The 22,009-nt window shown below is 41.5% G+C and overlaps 2 protein-coding genes across 7 annotated transcripts in view; one reads left to right on the plus strand and one right to left on the minus strand.

Annotated features, from left to right (window-relative positions):
* Positions 1-8,156, plus strand: part of NCOA4 (nuclear receptor coactivator 4) — an 8,772-nt gene extending 616 nt beyond the window's left edge. Inside the window, exons 1-11 of one of the 5 annotated variants that reach the window (XM_035888874.1) lie at positions 35-52; positions 210-215; positions 2,648-2,801; positions 3,244-3,384; positions 3,492-3,580; positions 4,085-4,193; positions 4,810-4,881; positions 5,568-5,714; positions 5,945-6,955; positions 7,339-7,428; positions 8,005-8,156. In XM_035888874.1, coding sequence (XP_035744767.1) covers positions 214-215; positions 2,648-2,801; positions 3,244-3,384; positions 3,492-3,580; positions 4,085-4,193; positions 4,810-4,881; positions 5,568-5,714; positions 5,945-6,955; positions 7,339-7,428; positions 8,005-8,010 — 1,821 coding nt within the window. In that variant the 5' untranslated portion in view covers positions 35-52; positions 210-213 and the 3' untranslated portion in view covers positions 8,011-8,156. The other 4 variants (XM_035888975.1, XM_009634412.2, XM_035888782.1 and 1 more) reach the window with 4 other exon arrangements.
* Positions 8,157-8,373: 217 nt separating this feature from the next.
* Positions 8,374-22,009, minus strand: part of TIMM23 (translocase of inner mitochondrial membrane 23) — a 22,412-nt gene continuing 8,776 nt past the window's right edge. Inside the window, exons 6-7 of one of the 2 annotated variants that reach the window (XR_004841270.1) lie at positions 13,568-14,013; positions 8,374-12,308 (exon numbers count right to left, since the gene is read on the minus strand). Coding sequence is in view for 1 of the 2 variants with exons in the window: in XM_009634527.2 (XP_009632822.1) it covers positions 13,898-14,013 (116 nt within the window). In the remaining variant the exon portion in view is untranslated. Of the gene's footprint in view, positions 12,309-13,509; positions 14,014-22,009 lie in introns of those variants that run through there. The other variant, XM_009634527.2, reaches the window with a different exon arrangement.

The raw sequence follows: 22,009 nt of genomic DNA on the forward strand, positions 1-22,009 counted from the left end.
GCGGAACCGCGCCCCTCGCCCGGAGAGTGAGTGCCAGCGGGGGCGGGGGGCGCGCCTCCCGTGGCGGTGGGGGATGGATCTATACTATATACATAGATAGATAGAGATATACACACACATACATATACACCACGGTGGGCTACTGCCGGGGGGGTTGGAAAGGGTTCGGTGAGGTCAGAACGGCCAAAAATGGTGACTCTAGTGCAACCATATATGCTGTTGCAGCAGTAATTGAACTTTGTTACTGTTGAGCCTAAGCGCAGGATCACCTCCTCCTCCGGTGGTTCGGAGTGTGGGGCCTGAAAATGCCTTAAATTCCGAGCGCTATTCGGTGATAGTCGGGAAGCAAGGAAATAGGTGGTCACCCCTGCTTGTTTTTGTTAGAGGCTTGCGGAAATGGAAAAGAAGTAGTCAATTGATTGACCCTCATCCTCAACTGTAATGCTAGTTTCATTGGCTAACTTTTGACAAAGCGTAAAACCAGCCATTTTACAAGAGCTGGCTGGCTGGAGCTCTCTCTGTATACATTTTGGAGAGACACTCTTGCAATCAAATGAAAAACTGGAAAAGCAACAAACTCAAGTGTTTTCAGAAATGACTACAGGAGCACATGTAAGTTTCTTAAATTTGACTGTGCCAGTATGAAGTTGCTAATGCAAAGTGTGAGAAAGTAGCATTTCTTCAGAATTGAGCCCAATTCCCTAGTGCCATAAATTCAGAAAACCCATAAATGGCAATGCAGCACACTTTGGCATTTGTAGATAGATACTTTAACATAATTTTCACAAAGCTCTTTTAAGTGCATTATCTGCCGCGCCAGCAAACATGGCAATTACAGTTAGCCTTGCAGACTTTGACTCGGTTGTTACATGAGGGTATGATGGATGAAATAATAAAGAACAATATAATTTTTTGTTTGTTTACTTTTGAGTATGTGATAGCTTTTAATATATCTAAAGTCCCCGTTTTCTTGGCTGGGTGTATCTCTGCCTTTGCATTAAAATTTGTAGATTACGCCTGAGAGCTCGGGCTCCTGCTTACATTTTCCTGTAGGTCGTACCTGAGTTGACAAGCAGGATAAAATCTAAGGGGTGTTGTGAAGAGAAAGCTTACCTTTTATTGAACATCACTGGTAAGGTGAAGATCATGAAACCTTACAGAACTGAACCTGTGGATGAGGACTAATACAAGGACATTGTATTCAAGGACATATGGCATTCATAGCACAGAATGGAGAATGATGTATTTTGGAGTTCTGCACCCTGATTTGATATAGAATTAACATAAGCTGAAAAAAATAAACTCACTTCTCTTGTAGTTGGGCTCTGTGCTTCCTAGAAGATGGGGTGTTATGGCGAGGATGGGATTGAGTTGCCTGCAGGGGCTTGGCGTGGCTTCTGTGCCTGCTCTGTGTCTTGTGGCTGGGGGCACCCGGGAGCCAGGAAGCCCGTGGTGCGGAGGGAGCCAAGGGAGATGCAGCCTCTGCCGCTGCCTCCCTCTCAGCGAACCTTGCTTTTTCTGTCAGCTTCCACTGGTGAGCCACTCCCAGCCCTCTGCTCTCTGAAAAAATACAAGTTATATGTATCTGGTGGGTCCTGGCTGTAGAAGGATTCCTGGGTTGCAGTTTATATCATCATGGGACTTGGCAGTTGCAGACTGAAGAGCTGCTCAGTAACGTAAGCTTCATGGTCGTCTTGTCATATTCAAAATACCTTTTTCAGTTCCCTCCAGAGGAGTGGTAAAACCTATGAAATATTTAGATTGGCACATGTGTATGCTTTAATTCTGCTGGGAATTTCCATGGCTGTTATTGCTGAAGACTTGTTTTAAATACAATGTTTACTACTTTAGTTAGTGCTTCAGGAATGAAACTGACAGGAGAATTGAAACTCTTTGGTAACAAAATACCCACTGCTTAGAAAAAATGCTTGTATTGATGCTTCCTATTTTTACAAAAAATCCATATTTAGCTTTTTCGCATCACTTGCAGAATCCTTACCAGTGTAACTTCTGTAGAAATTTTGTATCTGAGCCCCTTTTACTTGAGGCTATGCTGAAGGTGAGCAAGTTACTGCGGGTGCGACCATGACAAAAATAATGAGCAGCTGCTATAAGTTTCGGCCTTTGCAGCTTGGTAAAGAGTGATCTGTGTGTCATCACTTGTTTTTTCAGTTGATCAAACTGCATTAGAATTTTCTGCTTTATGGGAGCCAGATCATTGGCCTGCAGCTGAAAAAAGGGTGACAAACACTTCCTGCCCCTCGCCAGGCCATTCTCCCCCAGCTCTGGCAGGGCTGCCGAACCTTGCCTGCAGTCAGCCCTCAGCTGCTGGAGTTTGCTCCAGAGGAAGGTGAACGGCGGGGAAGGATTGCCCAAGCTCCTGCGGTTGAAGCTGTTGTCAAATATCTGTTGGGTTTCCTGCTATTGTGCAAATTCCTTTGGCTGAGGCATTTGAGAGGCCATTGCCACTTCTGGAGAAAGCTTTAGCTATGTTTAGAAAAGTTGCATTGGTGTAGGTTCTTAGGGTTTTTTTTGTTTGGTCACCTTTATGGTGAAGTAGAACAGATGGTTCTTCATATGATGCCCTTCCTCTTCTGTTAAAGAGGAATAGAAACTATTAATTTATTTTTTTTCCACTGTGTTTTAGGAACACTTCAAGAATGAGTCCACCACAAGATAGAAGTAGAAATTCCTGCAGCAGTGAGCCTCTGGCAAAGTGCCTTCAAGCAAAGAAGGACTTGGAAACAGCTATCTCTGGAATTGTCAAAGCTGAACAACAGATTAAAGAGAACTGGCGGGAGGTAATTTTAAATTATTTTCAAAAAACTAACATGACTTTAGTGATGGTTTTTATTATTCCAGAGTACTTTCTATTGTGATGATGGTCTGAAATTTTCCTAGACTTGCAAGCATCTCGCTGTGTAATTTGGTCATGCTCTTGATAAAGGTATTCCTATATTACTAACTAGGCATGCAGAATTTACTAAAGCTGTTGGCTGGAAACATCGGAATAGAGAGGTACTGTAAACAAGACTGTTCTTTGAGATTTCTTTAAAGGCAGCCTTGGAACTTTTACTAACTTGAGTCATGTGGTACTGTGGGTGACTGTGGCTAGTTTTTGCGAAGTAAATTGGTCCAAAAATACCACTTATCTGTGACAAATATTATTTTGTAATCGGCGCAGCGTATGCTTGTTCATGCTCTTTGACAGGCGTTCTAGAAATGGTACATGTTACCTTACAGGTAAAGGCCAAGATTCACAGCCACATAAGCCGCCACCTGGAATGCCTGCGCAGTCGTGAAGTTTGGCTGTTTGAGCAGGTCGATCTCATTCAGCAGCTGAAAGAGGAGGCGTTGCAGCAGCAGGCGCAGCAGCTTTATTGGGTGAGATTTGGCTTGTAAATTTTTAAGTAAACTTTTTCCTTGCAAGTATTTTGTCAGTTTTAACCTTAGAAGCCAAAATGGTAACGCGTGTTTTGTCTTCCGTGCAGTATTTGGGACAATTCAATTGCCTTATTCATCAGCTGGAACGCTCCTACAGTAACGAGCTAGCAAACCAGATTTCAGTTTGCCTGGAGAGGTAAATATATTTTATGATGCAAGTTAACACAACTGGTATTTATTTTGACTTATGAAGTTAGTCTGATTTTTGATTCTGGTAGAATTAATAATAGATCTAACTCCTTGTTTCCACATTTTTAATGGTTCCTAGAAATAAGATCTTTAAAGCAGTCTGAGATATGATTCCTCTTATCTTTTTTATCTTAGATTGAAAAACAGGACTATAACGAGCAGTGAAGGTACTCATTTGTGCAAATTATTTCAAGTATTAGTTGTTGATGGCAACTGAAGTAAGAAGGAGAAACTTGTTTTTTGCTGGCTATTTATTCTGTTCTTGGTTTGTGGATAGGCATCTCTTTATTTTTATGCAAGTATTAAAAGTCTTTCTGTTACCTAATTAGTGCCAAGTCAGTTTTGGAAGCCTTTTTATGAAATAATGGATTGATTCCCAAAACATGACAGATGAAGAAGATAGTTACAAAAAGAAAAAAAAAAAAAAATTACAATCACCTTACTCTTTCAGACTGGGAAGTCTTACTCTTAAACCAGAGGAGTCTTCCATCCTGAATTTTGAGGCTGACACTTCTTACCTTCGCCAGGCTATTACCTCATTTGGTTCAATTAAAACAATGGTAAGCACCAAGACTTTCCTGGGTTGGAATATTTGAAAAAAAAAAAAATCTTTTTTAAGGCAGTAATGCCATATATTCCAAGTGATATTTCTACTTTTAGTTTTAGCTTGAATGGATCTCGTGTATGAGTTGTATAGTTTTAGCTGTATAATATATACACAGTGGTTTATTAACTATTGCATGTACTTGATTTTGACTGAGCATAGATCTAGGAATGGACATGTTATTTTAATATATTTTGGCTGAGACTGAGGGAATGATGATTATGTTCTTGCTCTATTCCAGCAACTGAAAATTAATGTTATGGCTTTCTGGCTTTCTTTAGCTATTAACACTTACACATAGTAGATGGCTTTCTGTGATAGAAGTATTTGGGGTTTCTTATGTAAGCAGCGTATCTCCTGTATTATTGGAGATAATTCTCTTAAAGGAAGTGGACTGAAGGTACCATTTTTGTAGTAAATCTTCCTCCTTTCTGTTCTTAAATGTTGAGAAAATCGTTAGCCACAAAAAGATGACCGTAACTTGTGCTTTACTTCCGCTTTATTGTGGAATTAATCCTAGAAGCTGGACAAAGACGAGATTTAAATTAACTTTTACTTTTCTTTCCTTACAGCAAACCTCAGAGAGAGAGAATACTCCTCCCTGGTTTCCAGGGCAGAATTGTGCCCTAATGAACTGTGAGCAGGTAAGGATGAAGACTTGTATCTGAATGTTTAATTGTATTAAAGGGAAAAGGAGAACTTGAGCGCAATACATTAGCTCGCTTAAGTAATGGCTTCTGTTTGTTTGTTAAGATGTTTGAGTAGCCAGTAACAGTCGCTGTGGCGAGCATTAGTGATCTGATGTTGTAGCTGCTCCAGGAACAGACGTGCAAGAATGTAATATGAAAGTGAATTTGGCGCATGACAGAATTTTATAACTGAGTATTCCTTGATGTTGTCGAGTCTGTTGTCTTGGAACTATCAGATTCCTTTTAATGCAGATGTTAATGGGAAATCTTAGTTGGGCTCTGCACAGAAACAGCATCAGTGAAGGTGGGTAGCAGATTAGTAACGGGAATTGTGGTCAGAAGGAGGGTTATGGCTGGGTTACACGTATCGGAACTCTGCGTTGTAGAAGTTGTTGGCTTCTCTTTCTTGTCATTTGCTCTCTGAAGATCACAAAAGATCTCTCTGGGATCACAAAACAATCTATCAGTGCAGTGGCTTAAAGTCATACAGGCGATTGAAGAGTTACTTTTTTCTTAATTGGAAGGGACTGGTTTTTCTTTTGGTTCAGAAATACCGATGCATGTTGAATGTCTGTTTTGAAGTTCACCACAGATGACCTCAGCAATGAGACTTTCTCATAACTGAGAGCATTCTTTCTCAGCAGAAAACATTGTGTGGGACAGTGAGCGCCTCACTTGCTGACTGGTTACTTGGAAGCAGACCGGTGGGTGTTTGCCAGGCTCCGTATGTTCCCAGCACCAACCTTGAAGACTGGGTTACGCAAAAATGTGTGTCAGAGCCCAGCCAGGTAAGCCTTTTTTATGCACTAACCTAGTTTTTAATGAAGAGGAAAACATCACATCCAATTGCAGGCGTAATATGGTGGGAATTAAACCTTCTGTAATTCTCTTCACTCTGCCTCATGTTCAACTAATGCTTTTGCTCTTACTGTCAGAATGCCCAAACTGTAACTGGGCAAACAGTTACTGAACATTGCCTTTTAGTGTTAACAGATGCGTTTCAATGTGTCTTTACTAGGATTTCAATTCTTCCAAAGTCTGTTATTTTGAGCAAGCCTGGGGAAATCTGAAAGATCTGGAAAACTGGCTCCTGCAGAACCAACAGCGTGATGTTGCTGGGAAGATGGACTCCCCTGGCCGCAAGGACTCCACCTCTACTTTCGACTCGTCCTTTTCCACTATTGAAAAAGTGGAGGAATTGGAATCCCTTGGACAAGAAGAGATGGACCTTTCTGACTGGCTGCTTACTCCTGACACAGAAAATGGAAGTAGTGCTTCAGATGAGAAATGGAAGTTTGAATTCAAACCTTTTAGGGAAGAATTTAATTTGAATGATTGGCTCCTCAAAGCTGAAACCTGTACCAGTTGTCGTGGCAGCCAGATCAAAAGCGTGGAAATTGAGAACCTGGGAAATCTGAAGTGCCTGAATGAGCATCTTGACGGAAAGAAATCACCCACTACATCTGCTGCAAATGCTTGGCTGCTTCAGCATCCCCAGGCCCCCTTTAAGGTGGAAGATGTGTGCAAAGCTAACGAGCTGTGTGCCAGCTTCTCGGAGTGTGTGTGTGATGAAAACTGTGGAAAAGAGGCTCTGTGTAAATGGCTTCTGAAGAAAGAAGGGAAGGATAAAAATGGAGTTCCAGTCAGCCAGAAGGATGTACCAAACCCTGAGCAAGAGAAGGCAAAGTCTGTGGCCAGTACCTGGCTTAACCCTGCACAGCAGCTCACAGGGGAACCCATTAGTGCAGAGAAAGCAGATTATTCAGCAGAGATCGCAGAACCCTTGAAAGTATTGCTTGAAAGGCCCCTGACAAGCTGGCTAGCCAAGTCTGAGCATAAAGCAGAAAGTGCAGAAGAAAAGGCGAGTAGGGAAAAAGCAGATAATAGTTTCAAGAGTCCTTTCCTAGACCTCTTGGCTCCATTCCACCTCCCCTTGAATGTAAACAGTTGGGTGTTGGCTTCAAACAACCCAGAAAATGCTAACCCGCCTCCAGTGGAAGATAAATGGCTTCTACGCAAGAAAGCACAAGTGAGCATGTTCCTAAGTTTTTGTTACTGCTGTGTCTTAAGCCAATGTGCCGGGTTTATGGTTTTTCTGAATTTAATGCCTGCCTTCTCTTCCAAATTCATAGCTTTTCTGGGCAATACTGACTGACAGTTTTTTGGTTTCTTAGCTCGTTTAGTCTTTTCAGTGATTATTACTTAGTTACATAAGTAGATGAGGCTAGCATTTTAACACAAAACAAGCTGATTTTGAAGTATAGCTAGCCTTACTAGCTAAAGGAAGAAAGTATTCATCTCCAAGGCTCAGAAGTCAGTTTTCTTTTCTTTGTGAACACTTGACAGAATTTGAAGATGCATCAGAATGTATTTATACTTGGAGATCAGTAATTAAGGTGACCTCTCTTTCAGGACTTTGGCCTTCCTACAGTCTGCGACCTTTTTGCCTGTATGAAACTCAATGGAGATAAAGAAAAATGGCTGTATCGGACTCCCTTACAGGTAGAATGCACAGAATGTATTAGAACAGCTGAGCCTAAACATAACCTGGGGGTACAGAATACAGAAGATGGCAGCTAATTGACATCTTCAGAGTTCTCTATATGTAAGGTTTAACAGCATTGTGATTTTTCTCCCCCTATGCCTTTTTAACAGCTTGGACCATTCCATATTTTCATTATTCCTCCTCTTTTGATCACAAGCCAGGGAGGGAATTACTTATGTTCTTGAGTAAATCACTCTGATTGACACTTGGTAAAATCTTGGTAACTTCTCTTGTAACGAGAATGCGCAATTAATGTCTAAATGTCCAGGCAGCTTCCTTATCTCAGTAGTGTATTTACAGCTGATGTCGCATCTCTCCTCTCTACCAGATAACTGTTTATAATTATTTTTGAAATTCATGGAAAAAGTCCTTCTTAGCAGGTGTACTTCAAACCCTAAAGGGCAAGATATTCAGTTCTAGGAATTATTTTAATATGACTTCCCCCCCCCCCAGGATGTCTTATACATGTTTTTTTCCAACAGTATTGCTTGCTGTTTATCAAAGGGAATAACCCAATTTTAAATTTGTTTTAGATGTGAAGAACTGGAAGTGTTGAAATCATCCCCTTCCTGCCGATCAATCACACATCAACGCTGAGTGACTGCAGCCAGCTGAATTCTTGTGTTTGTGTTTGGCCGTCTGCTTTTTCTTCTAAAATTATAACAAAGATTACTCATATAACAGAGTTACAGTGCAAAGATGCCTTTTTGTTCTGATTAATTCTGAAATGTAAACCCACTAAGCATAAGCAATCTGATACTATAGAGGTGTTAGTAAATTCTTGTCTGTTATGGGACTAGGTGAATCTTCTTTAATGGGTTGTCACTTGAAGTATATTGAAGCCAGTGCAAGTATAAAGCAAAATCTCTCTGGTGCTGTGAAACATCCACCTTTGGCAGTGACTTCAGAAGCGTTGCCATTCTCTTTCAGCTGCTACAACTTTGTCATGAGTTGGGTTCCAGCTTATTGGGATTGTAAGATAACTTAGGCTGTATTTGGAAGCAATTTCTTTTATTGAGCAGTTGCTCACTTTAAAGGTTTCATTTGTATCTTCTATTGGTGCGTCTCCCGGCTGAGTACGTGTAGTCCAGATTTTGAAAAAGACATGAATTTATGGGACCTGACACGTTGCAGGAGAATTGGTAACTTCTGTTTTGAATGAGAACTTTCTTGCAAATTTTTGAGCCATTCAGAGAACAGGGTAGGGTGTTAATTTTCATGCATCAGTAGATCAGATCCTACCGTGTCCCCAGCATTTAATAACTATTTGAATTTCACTGAAAAAGCTGTAAGGTGGAATGTGTACATTTCTGCTAGTTTTAGGTAATTAATAATGAACTTTTATTGGTTAAACCACTGGAAAGCAGGCATCTTAGCCACATAATATTTAAAGGTAATATTTGGGGAATTTGATGCCTTGTCATGCTGTTTAATTGGGAAACACTAACTTGGCAAACTGTGTGGCTCCCACTGATCCATTTGTAAGATACTTAAGCTGTGGATTTCCATGTTGTTATGCATGTGAAAGTGGGGCGGAGTAACTGATCCCTATAGCTGCAGACATAGCATGAGCAATACCTGTTTAGGTAGTGTTTTGAGCCTATAGGAAGGAGTGTGGAGATGTTGGATGGAAATGTGGATCATGCCTGTCAGCTTGCATAAAAAACTGTGAAGTTACATAGTTTCTGGTGCAGCTTCTACTCATTTAACAAATCGCTCTTAATGACTATAAATATAGCCTCCCCTTCTCCCCATCCCTGCAGCCTGCCTGGGAATAGAGGTGATTTCAGTTCTTCACAACACTGTAAAAAAGAAATTAGTACCAAGATCCAACCTTGGTATCACTTTGCAGTGTGAACACATTCCCTTCTGATAGAACCTGTGCATCTGGTTTAAAAGTAAGTTTTTAGTCTGAGAGGGGGACACTGCACATCTGAAACCAGACCCCAGAAAGGGCTTAATGTCAGTGGACCACTTGAGGCTTCTGTTCTTTCTGGAAGCAGAGAGATGTTTCTGAAGTTCACTTTCCCCTTTGAACGTGTCCTTGTTGCTGCATGGGAAGACTGCACTGTGACTAACTCCAATAGTAGCCTAATTTGATTAGCAGTTGAACTTAATGAAGGTGATTTGACGTGCAGCCCACCTCTTACAATTCCTTGTAGTTGTCATTGTGTGCTACTTTGTCAGTTCATTATGAGCCTTTAAAACTTGGGGGTATGTATTCCTTTACTTACTCAACTGACTTGTTATCACTAATTGATATTTATGTAAAACATCGATTAGTCTTTTCCATTAAAAAATAATTGCACCCAAAGGTGTGGTACGTCTCCTTTGCACAATGGTTGACAAAAAAACGCTGCGGCACGTTGCACAGTTCACTTTGGTTTGGATGCTGCCGTGCTTCTGTCCCTGTATGGGATTTGCATGCTCTACTTCCACGTTTCACCGCTCCCTGCCGTTGCGCGGAGCCCTGCTGTCAAAGCCAGGAAACCCTGGCACCAGCCGCACGCCCAAGGGGTAACTCCTGTCTGTTACTGCACCGCCACATCAGCCCCTGGGCACAGGGATCGTGTGTCTAAATCACCCGGCCTTTAATCAGCTGCTGTAGGAAATACAGAATGATGTTTGTTTCCTGTCACCCTTGAATACTTAAGGAGGGTTTATGGATTTTAGTGGCCTTCAGTCCTCCTGTGGCTGTAGAACATCTCTGGTCTGGCTGCACAATTAGACGTTGGCTCCTTTCTGGCTCCTCTGCTTTCCTTTGTGTTCCTTTTTGAACATCAGACTCCCTGCATGTTTCAGTCCTCCTTTGAGGTTTTTCCATTCCTTTAAACTGGCAGAAGTGACTTAATCCAGGCTGCGTTGTAGCATTAAGAGAACAGTCTCATGAGAGGGTGTGCAGCTGGGCCTGGCAGCCTTTCAACCCCAACACCTGGAATTTCATGCGTGGGTGTGCACATGCAGTTTTCAGGAATGGACTAGAGTTCTTTGTTAGAAGCAGCCACATGCAGAACTCCTGAACACATATCCTGAGTATGGCTTTCAAAGACAGGTAGAAAAATACCAGGTCTTCCCAAGACAAGGAAGATGGAGTAGCAAAAGCAGAGAATGCTATTCCTGGCTTCTCTGGATAATACCTGGAGACCTTCTTTTGAGCAATCTGAGATTATCAGATTGGACTGAAGAGTGGGGTCCTCTCTGAAATGCTCTGTTCTACTCCTCTCCCTGTGGAGCTGGAGCAGTTACCTCCCGCTTCTCCCTCAGCTGAGTTTCTGGACCAAACGAATCCTCGCAACTTGCTTCTGTGCAAAATCCCCGCAGCGCCTGGCATTCGGCAGCACAGGCCAATACTCACAGAGTACACAAAGCTCCACTTCAAACATACCAATTTCCTAACTATCTAGAATCTATTATGCACAGGGGTAACCTCCTGTTAAAGCATCAAAAATGGCTTCCGCTCTCTCTTTGCAGTCCCAGGTTAAGTCAGAGGAAAGAAGCTATGAACACTGGATCATTTTTCTGCCCTAGCATACATTTCCCTTCTGTTTTCAGAAGCAGCTTCTGCTGCATTGAGGAAGCTGGAGATTCCCACCACATGACTAGTGCTTTTTCAACAAATTCCCCCAAATGTAAGAGAAGTCACCTGCTGACAGGGAATGGTGAAATTGCCTTTCTCTGTTGCAAAGACTACACACAAGCAGCTTTACAGGATTCGAAAAGCTTTCATTACACCTGTTATCTCAGATGCCCTCACCTGCTGCCACAGCATGGAAAGCTACCTTGGATCAATCAGCAAAACCAGGTGCCATGACTGGCACTGCAAGAGGATAAAACATCTCTCTTTACGACAGCCAAGGTCTCCTGTGCTCACATTTATGTAACACTGCATGGGAGGACTGCAAGGGGGTTGCCAAATCCTGTTTGCAACTTGATTTTACTTCCTCTTATTCCTACTGAACTCGGATATGCTTCTGGTCACAGCTTTAAGTAGCAACTTTATACTGATTGTTCGCCGTTGAACTGTGACCGCAGTCAGCCTTGATAAAGATGTTCTCTGTATTCCACACTTACAACTTCCCTCCCTCGCTGCTGCCTCCGTGCTGGTTGCATTTCATAGCTCAAGCTATGCATCACTCCATATACAAACAGGTTATGAACCAAAGCCTTTAATAGCCCTAGAAACAGCTATTTCAGAAAAATGCACTCGGCTCTGCCTCCGAGGCAAGCGATTCCAGGAAATTTGAGGTTACTGCAGACCAGATAACATGCTACATTGCCTCAGGAGCCAGCCTAGCCTTAAGGTTGTGGTAACTTTGAACTTAAAAAAGCTTGTTCCTACAAGTATCCTACAACCTACAGTATCTCCACTGCACCTAAAGGAGGAAAGACATTCGTTAAGCTTCACAGCTTTCCCATTTCAGTTAGGGGCTGAGAGCTCCTGGGTCATATTTCAGTACCAAAAAAGTCTCTAACAAAACTACAAGACACATTGCAGAGTTCCTGACACCAGAGCAACCCTCTCGCACCATCAGCCCCCAAACTGGCTATCAGTCCTTCAGCCAGCATCGCCCAGTGTGTGGGAGTGCAAGTCCTATTAACCAGCAAACAAGAAACATGGCGAGAAGGAACTCACTGATGCCCATGGGGAGAGAAAAAGCAGCTCAAGAATGAAAGTGCACACATTTTCCTGATGTCCCACCCAATAGTGCTGCGCAGCTGGTGCCTACATCACCTGTCTGCAGCTCGTAAGTAGGACAGCTTCTTTGATGGCATGGCCCTCAAAAAACTGCATGCTAGAAGGTCCAGCTCTGACACCGCAGCAGTAATACGCAGCCCACTGAAAGACAGTGGAACATAAGGGTTAACAAGAAACAGCATTTATGAAGCTGGTGAGAAAAGATCCGTTTGCTTTCCTTTACGCTACATCTAGTTAAGTGCTGGCATAAAGCATCTACTTTGACCTGGTATCCAAGCAAAGCTAATTGAATTCAACTGTGAAGGCTCGTTAGCTAGAGCACTTGCTCTATAAAAAGTTAGTCTGAGAGGTCACCTCCTCCTAAATAGGCATCTCAGCAAAGCTGAATTTCTTCTTGGAGGAAGGTAAGAGCTACCACCTTCCCTCTACTGCTTTTTTTTGTTGTTTCTTGAGTGCAATATAGCTCTCATATTGAGAGCTGTTTCAGCAGGGAGAATTCAAGTAAAGGCAACTCTTGTTTTGCATTGTCTGCTAAGTAAGTTTCTTGGTTTTTCCCTTGCCCTGCCTTTCACACTGTCTCAGACCAGTTTGTTTACAGACTTTATTTAAAAACTGAGGGAATGAGCTGTTACTCTAATTACTGAACTAATTCACAACTTACTGTTTAACTTGTCTGCAAACAATGCTTGGTACATGATTTAATTTTAACACTGGAGAAGGTGTAGGTTCATCACATCTGTTTGTGAAGCCAATAATCTACAAACATCCCTTGGGAGGGAAAACAAAGCTTATCATGAGTTAAAAATCCTGTAATAGGCAATGAAAGGAGTAACGATATCACTTGGTTTCTGTTGGCTAAACGAGTTCCCAGATCCTGGAGCACCAAAGTGTTTTGATAATCCACTGGCAACTCTTCTGTAACAGCAACTGTCCTTCATCCAGAAACAACTAGTTCCTTATTTATTAGAGCAAGTAAGGGAGTGGAGTCAAGCCCTGGTATGCCTCACCATCACCTCATGTCAGGAGGCAATCAGCCTGTCAGTTCACTTCCCCATACCCACTAAACTCCCCCAGGATTTTATCACATCAGTCCTTCAAAACAAAACTGTAATTAAGAGTCACTGGATGCAGCATGTTTTTCTCTTATCAGTAGTAGGAACAGCAAAGCATAGAAACCATATTGCGTAAGTACCACCCTTTTTATTAATAATGATGTCCCTTTTTACAGCTTACCCTGCGCTGCCAGAATAACAAGCCTTGCCCTGTGCTAGTTGCCACTGAAGGCTCCCGCTGGCTCCAGCTGGCTGGGTGATGTACGTTGAAAGACTGCAGCGAGTAGCTCTATGGACACAGACTTTATTACGCAGCACTATCATCGTAGTACACGCAACCGAACAAACCTGGCAGCGCAGCAGGTACAGCTATGGGACTTGAGCATGCCTCGTAGCTCTGGCCCAGGGCGAGCTGGTGAGCGTGTCAGGGAGACTCTATCTCTGTGGGCACTCTGCTCACTTGCAGGTCCAACAAATCTTGCTGCCTCTCCAGCGACTGGCTGGCAGAAAGGAAGGGGCCAGTCCAGGTACATGATGTCAAGAGGTTTTTCCCAGCAGAGCTTCCTTCAGTTTCACACTAATTGTAAATAAAATAGGAAAGGGCACCAGACAGATCTTGCAACTGATTTGATTGGTGACTATGCAAGCGTGTCCTTCATCCAGCGCTGGCTGCCCTGCTCAGAGGGACTGCCGGGCTATGGAGCCCTTCATGTGCTCCCAGTTGTTATAGAGAGCGTAGAGGCCAGTAAGCGTCAGACCTGCGATGCCACCTCGTGCTATCCCACGCACTCCACCTGAAAAAGAGAAACAGATTAAAACCCATTAAAGTTACACCCAAGGAGATGGTCAGCTACAGCAACTTCCAAGAAGCTGTTCAGATCCAGAGGCATTGTAGTGAAGCACAGTTTTTCTTTTTTGAATAACTATCCAGAAAGGGTACTGTGCTAACTCTACCCTCCCCTCAAACCTGCTGCCAGGCTCAAGAAAGGTCATTCCTGATTCTGACACTAATGCTTCTGGCATGACTTGCTCTCAAACTACGTTAGCTCTACCACCTGAGTGAACGACTACAGAACACTCGAAGCAAAGCTGGCTTTTCCAAAGTCCTACTTTATCTATGCCATCTGTCCTTGACACAGGTGTTTACGGACAGATATGATCTCTTCCTGCTTTAAGAACTCCATTTAGGATTTCGGATGAGGTATACTACTTGTGTTCATCTGTTACAGTAACTAGGTTTGGGGGGGAAGGAGAAAGGGCAGGAGGGAAATAAGTCAACACAACAGCAGCTGATGTGGACATGACCTTGAATGCCAGAGATTCATGAGGGCCATCATGCAGAACTTAGCACTGCTTTTGTGTCTTTGGAATTTTAAAGACTTTTGGGAAAAAAAAATCAAGAAGATGAAAGGGATCAGCTGGCAAGAATTTACTAGGGCATACGCTGAACAACTTTATTCTTACTGTTATTCATCTGCAAAATGATCATCTTGCAATGGCAAAAATTGAGTCACACAGATGATTAAAAAAAAAAATCTCTTTATTTTTACTGCTCACTCAAGACTTGAAGCTTCTGCAAGTTGTGAAGGTAAAAATACAGGGAAAGTTTGGCTAATGTCAGCAGCCAGCACACCTGGCTGGAGCTAGGAGTCAGACAGCATCACAACTCCACTGCACCCATGCAAGGGTTGTGGTGTACAGGGGCAGAAGTAGAGACTTCTGTTGCTTTTACTAAACAGCAGAATGTTTCTACTCCTCAGCAGCAGAAAGTGCCTTCGTAAAGCCCCTAGAATGTTTTATAAATGCACAGAACACCTGAGAGTATGACCCTCAATACTAGGAAAACTTCAATGAGTTTGATTCTGCAATGTTTATCACTCCCAGCCGAAGCAAGTTAGATAATGTGTACAGTATATAGAACAAGGCCAGTTTCCACTTACAGCTAGATAAAACCTGCCCGCTTTATTAGTAAAACTGACAGTGGAACTCGGGTTCCTCAAACTTGAAAAGAAATGCACCTCAGTAATCAGTGATTTTTTTTTTTTCTTCCCATTATGGGTCATAAAGTAATAGGTTCCTCAAACTTGAAAAGAAACGCACCTCAGTAATCAGTGATTTTTTTTCTTCCCATTATGGGTCATAAAGTAATTTCACAGAATTGCATTTAGGCTTGTAGTGGGACAAGAAGCTGTTGGCGTCAGCCAGACTGAGACCGCATTACCTGTGCTGCAAGATTAAATGGAGTTCACTGGAGTTATTAAACCTACTCGTGTTGCCCAGGCACGTAATGAAACCAAGAAGCTGCCTGGGTGATAGCAGAAGTTGGACTTGGTACTAGACACATCTAGCCATAGTTTCTAGAGATTTCATTGCCAGACCAGCTGTGACAATGCAAGGGTTTTTTGGGATATAAACCTGAGTTCACTGTTGAGAACTCAACAGCTCTAAGGAAAACCATACTGATGATGCACCTACGTGCCTAAATCAGGGTTTGGGAACGCAAATAGACACTTCTGTGTTTGACAATTCATCCTGAGTATGTTGCACAAAAAGCTTTTCACATGAAGGGGTTGCAGCTGGGTACACAGAACTAACCATGTGCAAGCAGCTTCTGGCAAAAAGCCACAGGTGAAATTTAAAGGACACTTTGTGCAAAACAAATATTTGAGATCATCTGTAAAAATACTAACTCCCCATTACCTTTGGGAAAAATGAATAAAACACTAGAGAGATTGATTTTCTGCTGTTTATATTGGGAAGCAATTGCTCACAGAAGAAACCCCCAAAGAGGGCTCCTAACCACTCTGGTGTACAGGGAAATGCACAAAATGTGGAACATCCTCACAGAAGGCGATGCAGTACCGAGCTAGGACTATTCTTGTAGACTCTTCTCTCAGCCCCCAGGTTCAACTCCTCTCCTTTCCCCTTAAAATCCTACTCTTACTATAGAATAAAGGTAGGTTGAAGGCTGGTTGCAGGTTCTGAGAAGTTAGGATAGTACCAGAAAGGTATCTTTAATTTGGATAGCTGAGCTACTTTCTAGCATCCATGCAGACTTGGACACAGTGCTACTAAGATGCACTGCTCCTAACACACAAAAATGTTTATGTTTTCATGTGCTGAGGTCAGCCAGGCGAGCATGGCAGCTCTGAATCTGCTTACAAAGTGTCAATCGCCGTGCCTAAAGCAGTCTGTAGGTCTTGCAGACAACTTAGGGACTTTGCTGAAGATGGTGTTTCAGTGGAAGTCTGGGTCACAAATGGGAGCTAAACTTGTGCAGTTGCTACAGGTGCATTACTGAGTTAGAAAAAATCCAGGAAGAAAATATGTAATAAATGTTTACCAGGTTCCCTACAACTCTATTACAAAATTTTACCAGTAATTTATTTTGTAGCCGTTGCACCCGATTTCTGAACTATCCACAGTTATTACAAAAAAAAGGGAGAGAAAAAACTTTCCTTTCCTTAACTGGTTAGATTTGCATTTGAGCAAATACCTCCAGGTCTGTGGCAGACATCAAACAGTAATGCACTGTAGAATGCAGCCTGGTTGCTGGGCAGGAAATGTTAAGCCCTCTGAGAAGATTACCTTGTTTAAAAAAAAAAAAAATTCTCCACTCCCATTCCAGCTGTGTTTGCACGATAGAACAGGTTCCCACCTCTCCTCTACAGTCACTCTCTGCAAGCCTCTGATACCAAGTCTGCCTTGACAAACCCTGCTAGAAACATGGTTATAAGCCTCTAATCTTGCATGTCTGAGTAAGATAACCTGAAGTTCCAGCTGACAGACGTTTCTGAAAGCACGTATTTTGACATCAGGCAACTTGCACAATAGTTGAGAAGCTGCTATGGGTTTCCAAAGATGCATCTGATGCTCTCTAAATAAGAATTTAGCTCTCTGTTTGGCTTTAGCTGCTGCACCCTTTCACCATAGAGTATTGTCCCTCTTCTATGCATTTAAAATAGGTTTCAGGGTATGCTATGCAATGACACACAGCACTCTTAATAGCACGGCTTTGCCTTTTTTCATAGCATGATCCACTCCTAACACTGAGTTTGACTCCTACAGTAGGTAAAACCATTATTTATATTGCATAACATGAGGGCAAAATCTTCCATTTAGGACCTTACTGCCTCTATTTTCAGAATGTGTTGGTCCCCTATCCTGAGAGAGTTCCTGGGATGTTTAAAGAAAGAACCATCCAATAGCAAACATTAGAAATACCTTAACTGAAAACCCAGACCCACATATTAATGCCAAACAAAAGAATTGCAATAGTTAGGTTGTAATTAGTTTTTTGCCTTCCAATCTCTCTCTCTGATACTCAGAATGCAAATAGTTTCTCTTCCTTTAGGGCTTCCAGGAACAAAAATACTTTTAAATGGTTTAAAGGGCTTGACATTTCAAATGTACAAGGCAACCTCAGTTTTGCTCCAAATTCAAGTACAGTGACACTAACCAGACCCTCTGAGCCATCAGGCAGACATTTGTTTGAACACCTATGGGTGATCCTATGTCAATAAAAAATTCAGTTTCTTCCTGCTGCTCTGTGGGGGTAATTTTATGAAATCTTGTAAGTGTGGGCAAAGCCTGTAGATACAGAAATTACCGAGGAAACTGATAAAAACTTATTTTTGGAAACAAGGTATGTTCCAGAAAAGCATGTTCCACTTTCATTTTGCTGCAGCTAAGACAGTATAGTGATTAAAATACAGAAACAAAAAAGCTTGAAACAGGGAAAACGTCCTGTAGTTCTGTGGTGCGAAGGCTAAATTAGAAAGCCAGTAAGAATTTAGAATTTAATTTACAAGTTTAGAAGTATTAAAGCTGTTGAAATTACTTTGTAAACATTACTAAAATTCCTTGTTTTCTCACTGAGTGAAAGCAGCAGCACTTGACTGACAGGAGACTACTTCAGCTACTGTAAATGGCAGCAAGAACCCTGCAAATCCCTGCAGCACTGAGAACTCAGGTCACTGTTTCTGCTTAGCAGAGCTGGGCAGAAGGCAGCACTGCTTTCAGTGGTCATGCGTATTCTTAGACATTAGCCCTCAAGGAACAAAGAAAGCCTCAACAAGCTATTACCTGCAGTACCTGCTTGTAGTTTGCCCTTATCGCTTTCTTATTTCAGGCCTGAAACAAAATCCTTTCATGAAACACCATTTGATTAATAGTCCTATAGACCTGTTAAGTTAAAAGCAGGTTTTAACAGAGGTTCTTAAATTCTAAAATGCCTGACAGCTCAGAACTTCAGAAGTAAATCCTTTACTTGCTTTTCTCCAAATAATGCAGAAAATTAAGACATCCCAGGGTCACACCTGCAGCAGCCCGCAAAAATCTCCTCTTTCCCCCTCCCCACCAAACAGAAACAAGAAAAAAACCCCGCCTGGTCCAAAGAAAAACACAGATTGAACCCACAGGGAAGAGGCTTTTATAGCCTGAGAAGTAGTTAGCTAACACAACTGCTCTGAACTCCTACCCACTGAATGTCGCTGGCTCTGGCCCCGCTTTACTGCTAGCAATAAAACATTTAGCCCTTCTTAATTAATTCATAATGTATTGAATTTTCAGGGTTGTGTTCTGAGGTCTTAAGATGACAACTATTCCCTTCAGCTATTGCTAGCATGCAATTCCCTTTTCTTCAGATGCACATCATTTTATACCAAATTATTTAACATCTATTGTGCAAAAGGCACGAGATGCTCTATCAGGTTCCTACTGCACAGAAGTACAGTAAACAAAATAACTTAGTTTGTCCAAAGCATTACTTCATTTTTGTTACTGTTTTCCCTAACTTTAAGAGGGAAAAAATAATTATCTAAGAAAAAGAATATCTACAACCTGTGTAACCCTCAGATAAGAGGTAAAGGTTATTTAACTTTTTTGCTTACTGAAGTCTCTGTCGGGAATCTCAATGAGAAATTAATGGCTGTCACACTGGGTCAGACCAAAGTCCCACCTAGCTCAGTACTTTTTTCCTGAGTGATCAGACCTGCAGGCTTGTGGAGGAGTGCAAGATCCTCAGCCAGCTGTACCTTTGTGCTGTGATGACTGGAACCATGTGCATTCTCATGGTGGGAGGGAATAATAGTGCCACAGTGCACAGTGACAATCTTTTTGATTTTTGCTGCTTTCAGAGACTAATACAACTGTGAGAAAACAAACTAAAGAGGCTTGATTTAGAAAAGAGGTTGAAAATGCATGGAAGAGGGCTAAATGTTTGTTTGCTTTAAGATACCTTAGTAAAATATGCTTTTTATTTGTACTTAGTAACATTTATCAGAAAAACCTTGACATAACAGATTTTAATTTCTGCCTTTGCTTGAAGTTGAAGAATGAAGAATAGTATCTTATTAAATGAAAAAGCCATCCTCATAGACTTAGGATACCAGACTCCCTTTTAGCAAAACTCAAACAGGATTAACTATATTGCAGCAACATTTCTACTACATACACCATTGGCAAAGGAACACAAAGGGTTCTCCTTCATTCATCACCCAACTTCTACCCAGAACATTCAGTTTAAGCTAAGATGTGAGCTCAAAACGCTGCTTCCATGAAGTTGCAAGTATAGTGTAACAGTTAATACTGTACTCACATTGCTACATTTGGGCTAAAATCTAGTAAGTAATCTTAGTATTAAATTTCATTTGAAATGAATGTGATAATGAGAGATGACTTTAGTCAAAGGGATCACCTACTGTGCTGTTTCAAAGTTCCTCAAATTAGCTTTACTTTCACTCAGTTCAACATCTGTTAACCTAAGCCATACAGCAGCTTGAGATGGAGTCCAGCTAACAGTTGGTTCATAATGTCTAATTATCAGTATCAGATTCATTCCAAGGAGGACTATCAGAAGACTTGGGGACTTAACTGCTTTAGTCACTTGCAATGGGGAACTTTCAGTGACTAACACCACTTCCAGAGAACAGAGGAGGGCTGAACCTCCACACTCACCACCTACAGACTTGATTTTCTCACACGCAAGCTGTGTGCTAAGTAGCCTTGCACAAAGCCGCTCACAATCTAAGGGCTTTAGAATGTGCATATTTTGGAAAACCTTTTTTTGTTTGACTGCTGGCATTTTGGTAATGATTAACACCTCTACAAGGACAAATTGTGAAAACTGGGCCCACTTTGGGGCACCAAATCTCGCCTTCAAAAAGTCTCCCCACTATTTTTTTCCCAGTCTACTCATCCTCCTCAGCAAAGACTTAATCATTTGTTTCAGAAATTCAATCTAGGCTTTGTAGTGTACCCAAGAGTATTTTTCAGTGCAGCAGGGTTGCTGATGTGATTCCTCCATCGGTGCTATGTCTAAACATGAACCAGAAAGTCATAATAAAAAACCTGCCATACTTTATACAGTTTCTTCTTAAATACGTTCCTGATATCTTTACGAAACAGCAACGATGGAAGTAGGAAATCGGAGTGCTTGAACATCACCGCCTCCAACTCTGTATCCACCCTCTGTGGATTACAGAACAGTCTTTATTTGAAATGGCGTCCTTGTGGGAGTTTCCAGCTGACACTAGAACAGGGGATTTATAACAGAAATGTCCCCGATAGCTTTCAAAGTTTCCTCCTTCAATGCTGACACAACACAGCATTCCATGTAACATAGGAAACTTACAATCTTGGTATCTTCACAGATGTGAACTGATCATTTGTATATGGTTTAAATATTCAAGATTTTTTTAGGTAAACATATATTGATGCTGGGTAAAGGCTAGAGGGAAGTTTTACCATACAGAATTAGGAAGGGCATTCTGGTATAACGTGGCAGGAGAGGAAGCATGGGAGAAGCAGCAAGAGGAACAGAGCATGAAAGAAAAAAAGGAAGATAGGATTGGAATTAAATTCTTCAAACAGATGCTAAAATCATCTTTTACACTTCCAGAACTAATCCTTGACCTCTAAGGTCTACTGTGCTACTCAAATTTCCTGTGTATGGTGAAAAAAGTGTTTCTTTTGAGTTTCTGTGCACTAAAGTCCATATGTACAACACATACTTGAAATGCAATACTGTACTGAATACAGATTTATTCACTACATTCACCTTTATCATATAGCCAAACCTTTACTGAGGTACTCAAAACTTATATATTGTTCCTGTGGTAATGTCAATCTGTGGTACCCAGTAGTCCTCTAAAAAAGATGATTCCTCCACTTGTGGAGCTTGGAATATGTGTTAACAGGCATTTCGTTGATGAAACTCAGACCCTCTCTTCTGCAAACAATTCAGTATCCATCAGCAAACTAACCTTAAATCCATGCTGTTCTCAAATAACATTGTTTGTTGGTTTTGACCACTGTGCAAAGACTAGAGTCCTACCACAAGACAACAGTTCCACAAACAGCTAAGTAATAACTTCGTTTCTTTCTTCATACCTTAATGATGTGTATTTGTAAAACTGGTTTACCAAAATCTTTTGTCTTAAGGACAAAAAAAACCCCAAACAAAAACCATGTTAAATTTGAATTCCTAACCTTCACTTTCTTGAGAGTGAATTTTTTATTAACCCTTATTTGGAAAGTAATTTTGCCTTACACTCTATTTAGGATTGTACTGGATGAACATCACCATTTCATTTATGCTTAGAGAAGGTAGTCTCATTTCAATATCGCTAGTTATTGTTTCTTAACCTCAGAAGTAGACAGCATCGATTTAAGCTTTTTCCTTTTTGGCATTAAAAAGATCATTTCAATCAGCTGAAAAGTGACACTTAACTACATTGCATCTAGAAGATGACTGAGACCTATTAGTTCAATATCCCTTAGCCCACACAC

Source organism: Egretta garzetta, unplaced genomic scaffold, assembly GCF_000687185.1.
Source record: "Egretta garzetta isolate BGI_Z169 unplaced genomic scaffold, ASM68718v1 scaffold280, whole genome shotgun sequence".
NCBI classification, from domain to species: domain Eukaryota; kingdom Metazoa; phylum Chordata; class Aves; order Pelecaniformes; family Ardeidae; genus Egretta; species Egretta garzetta.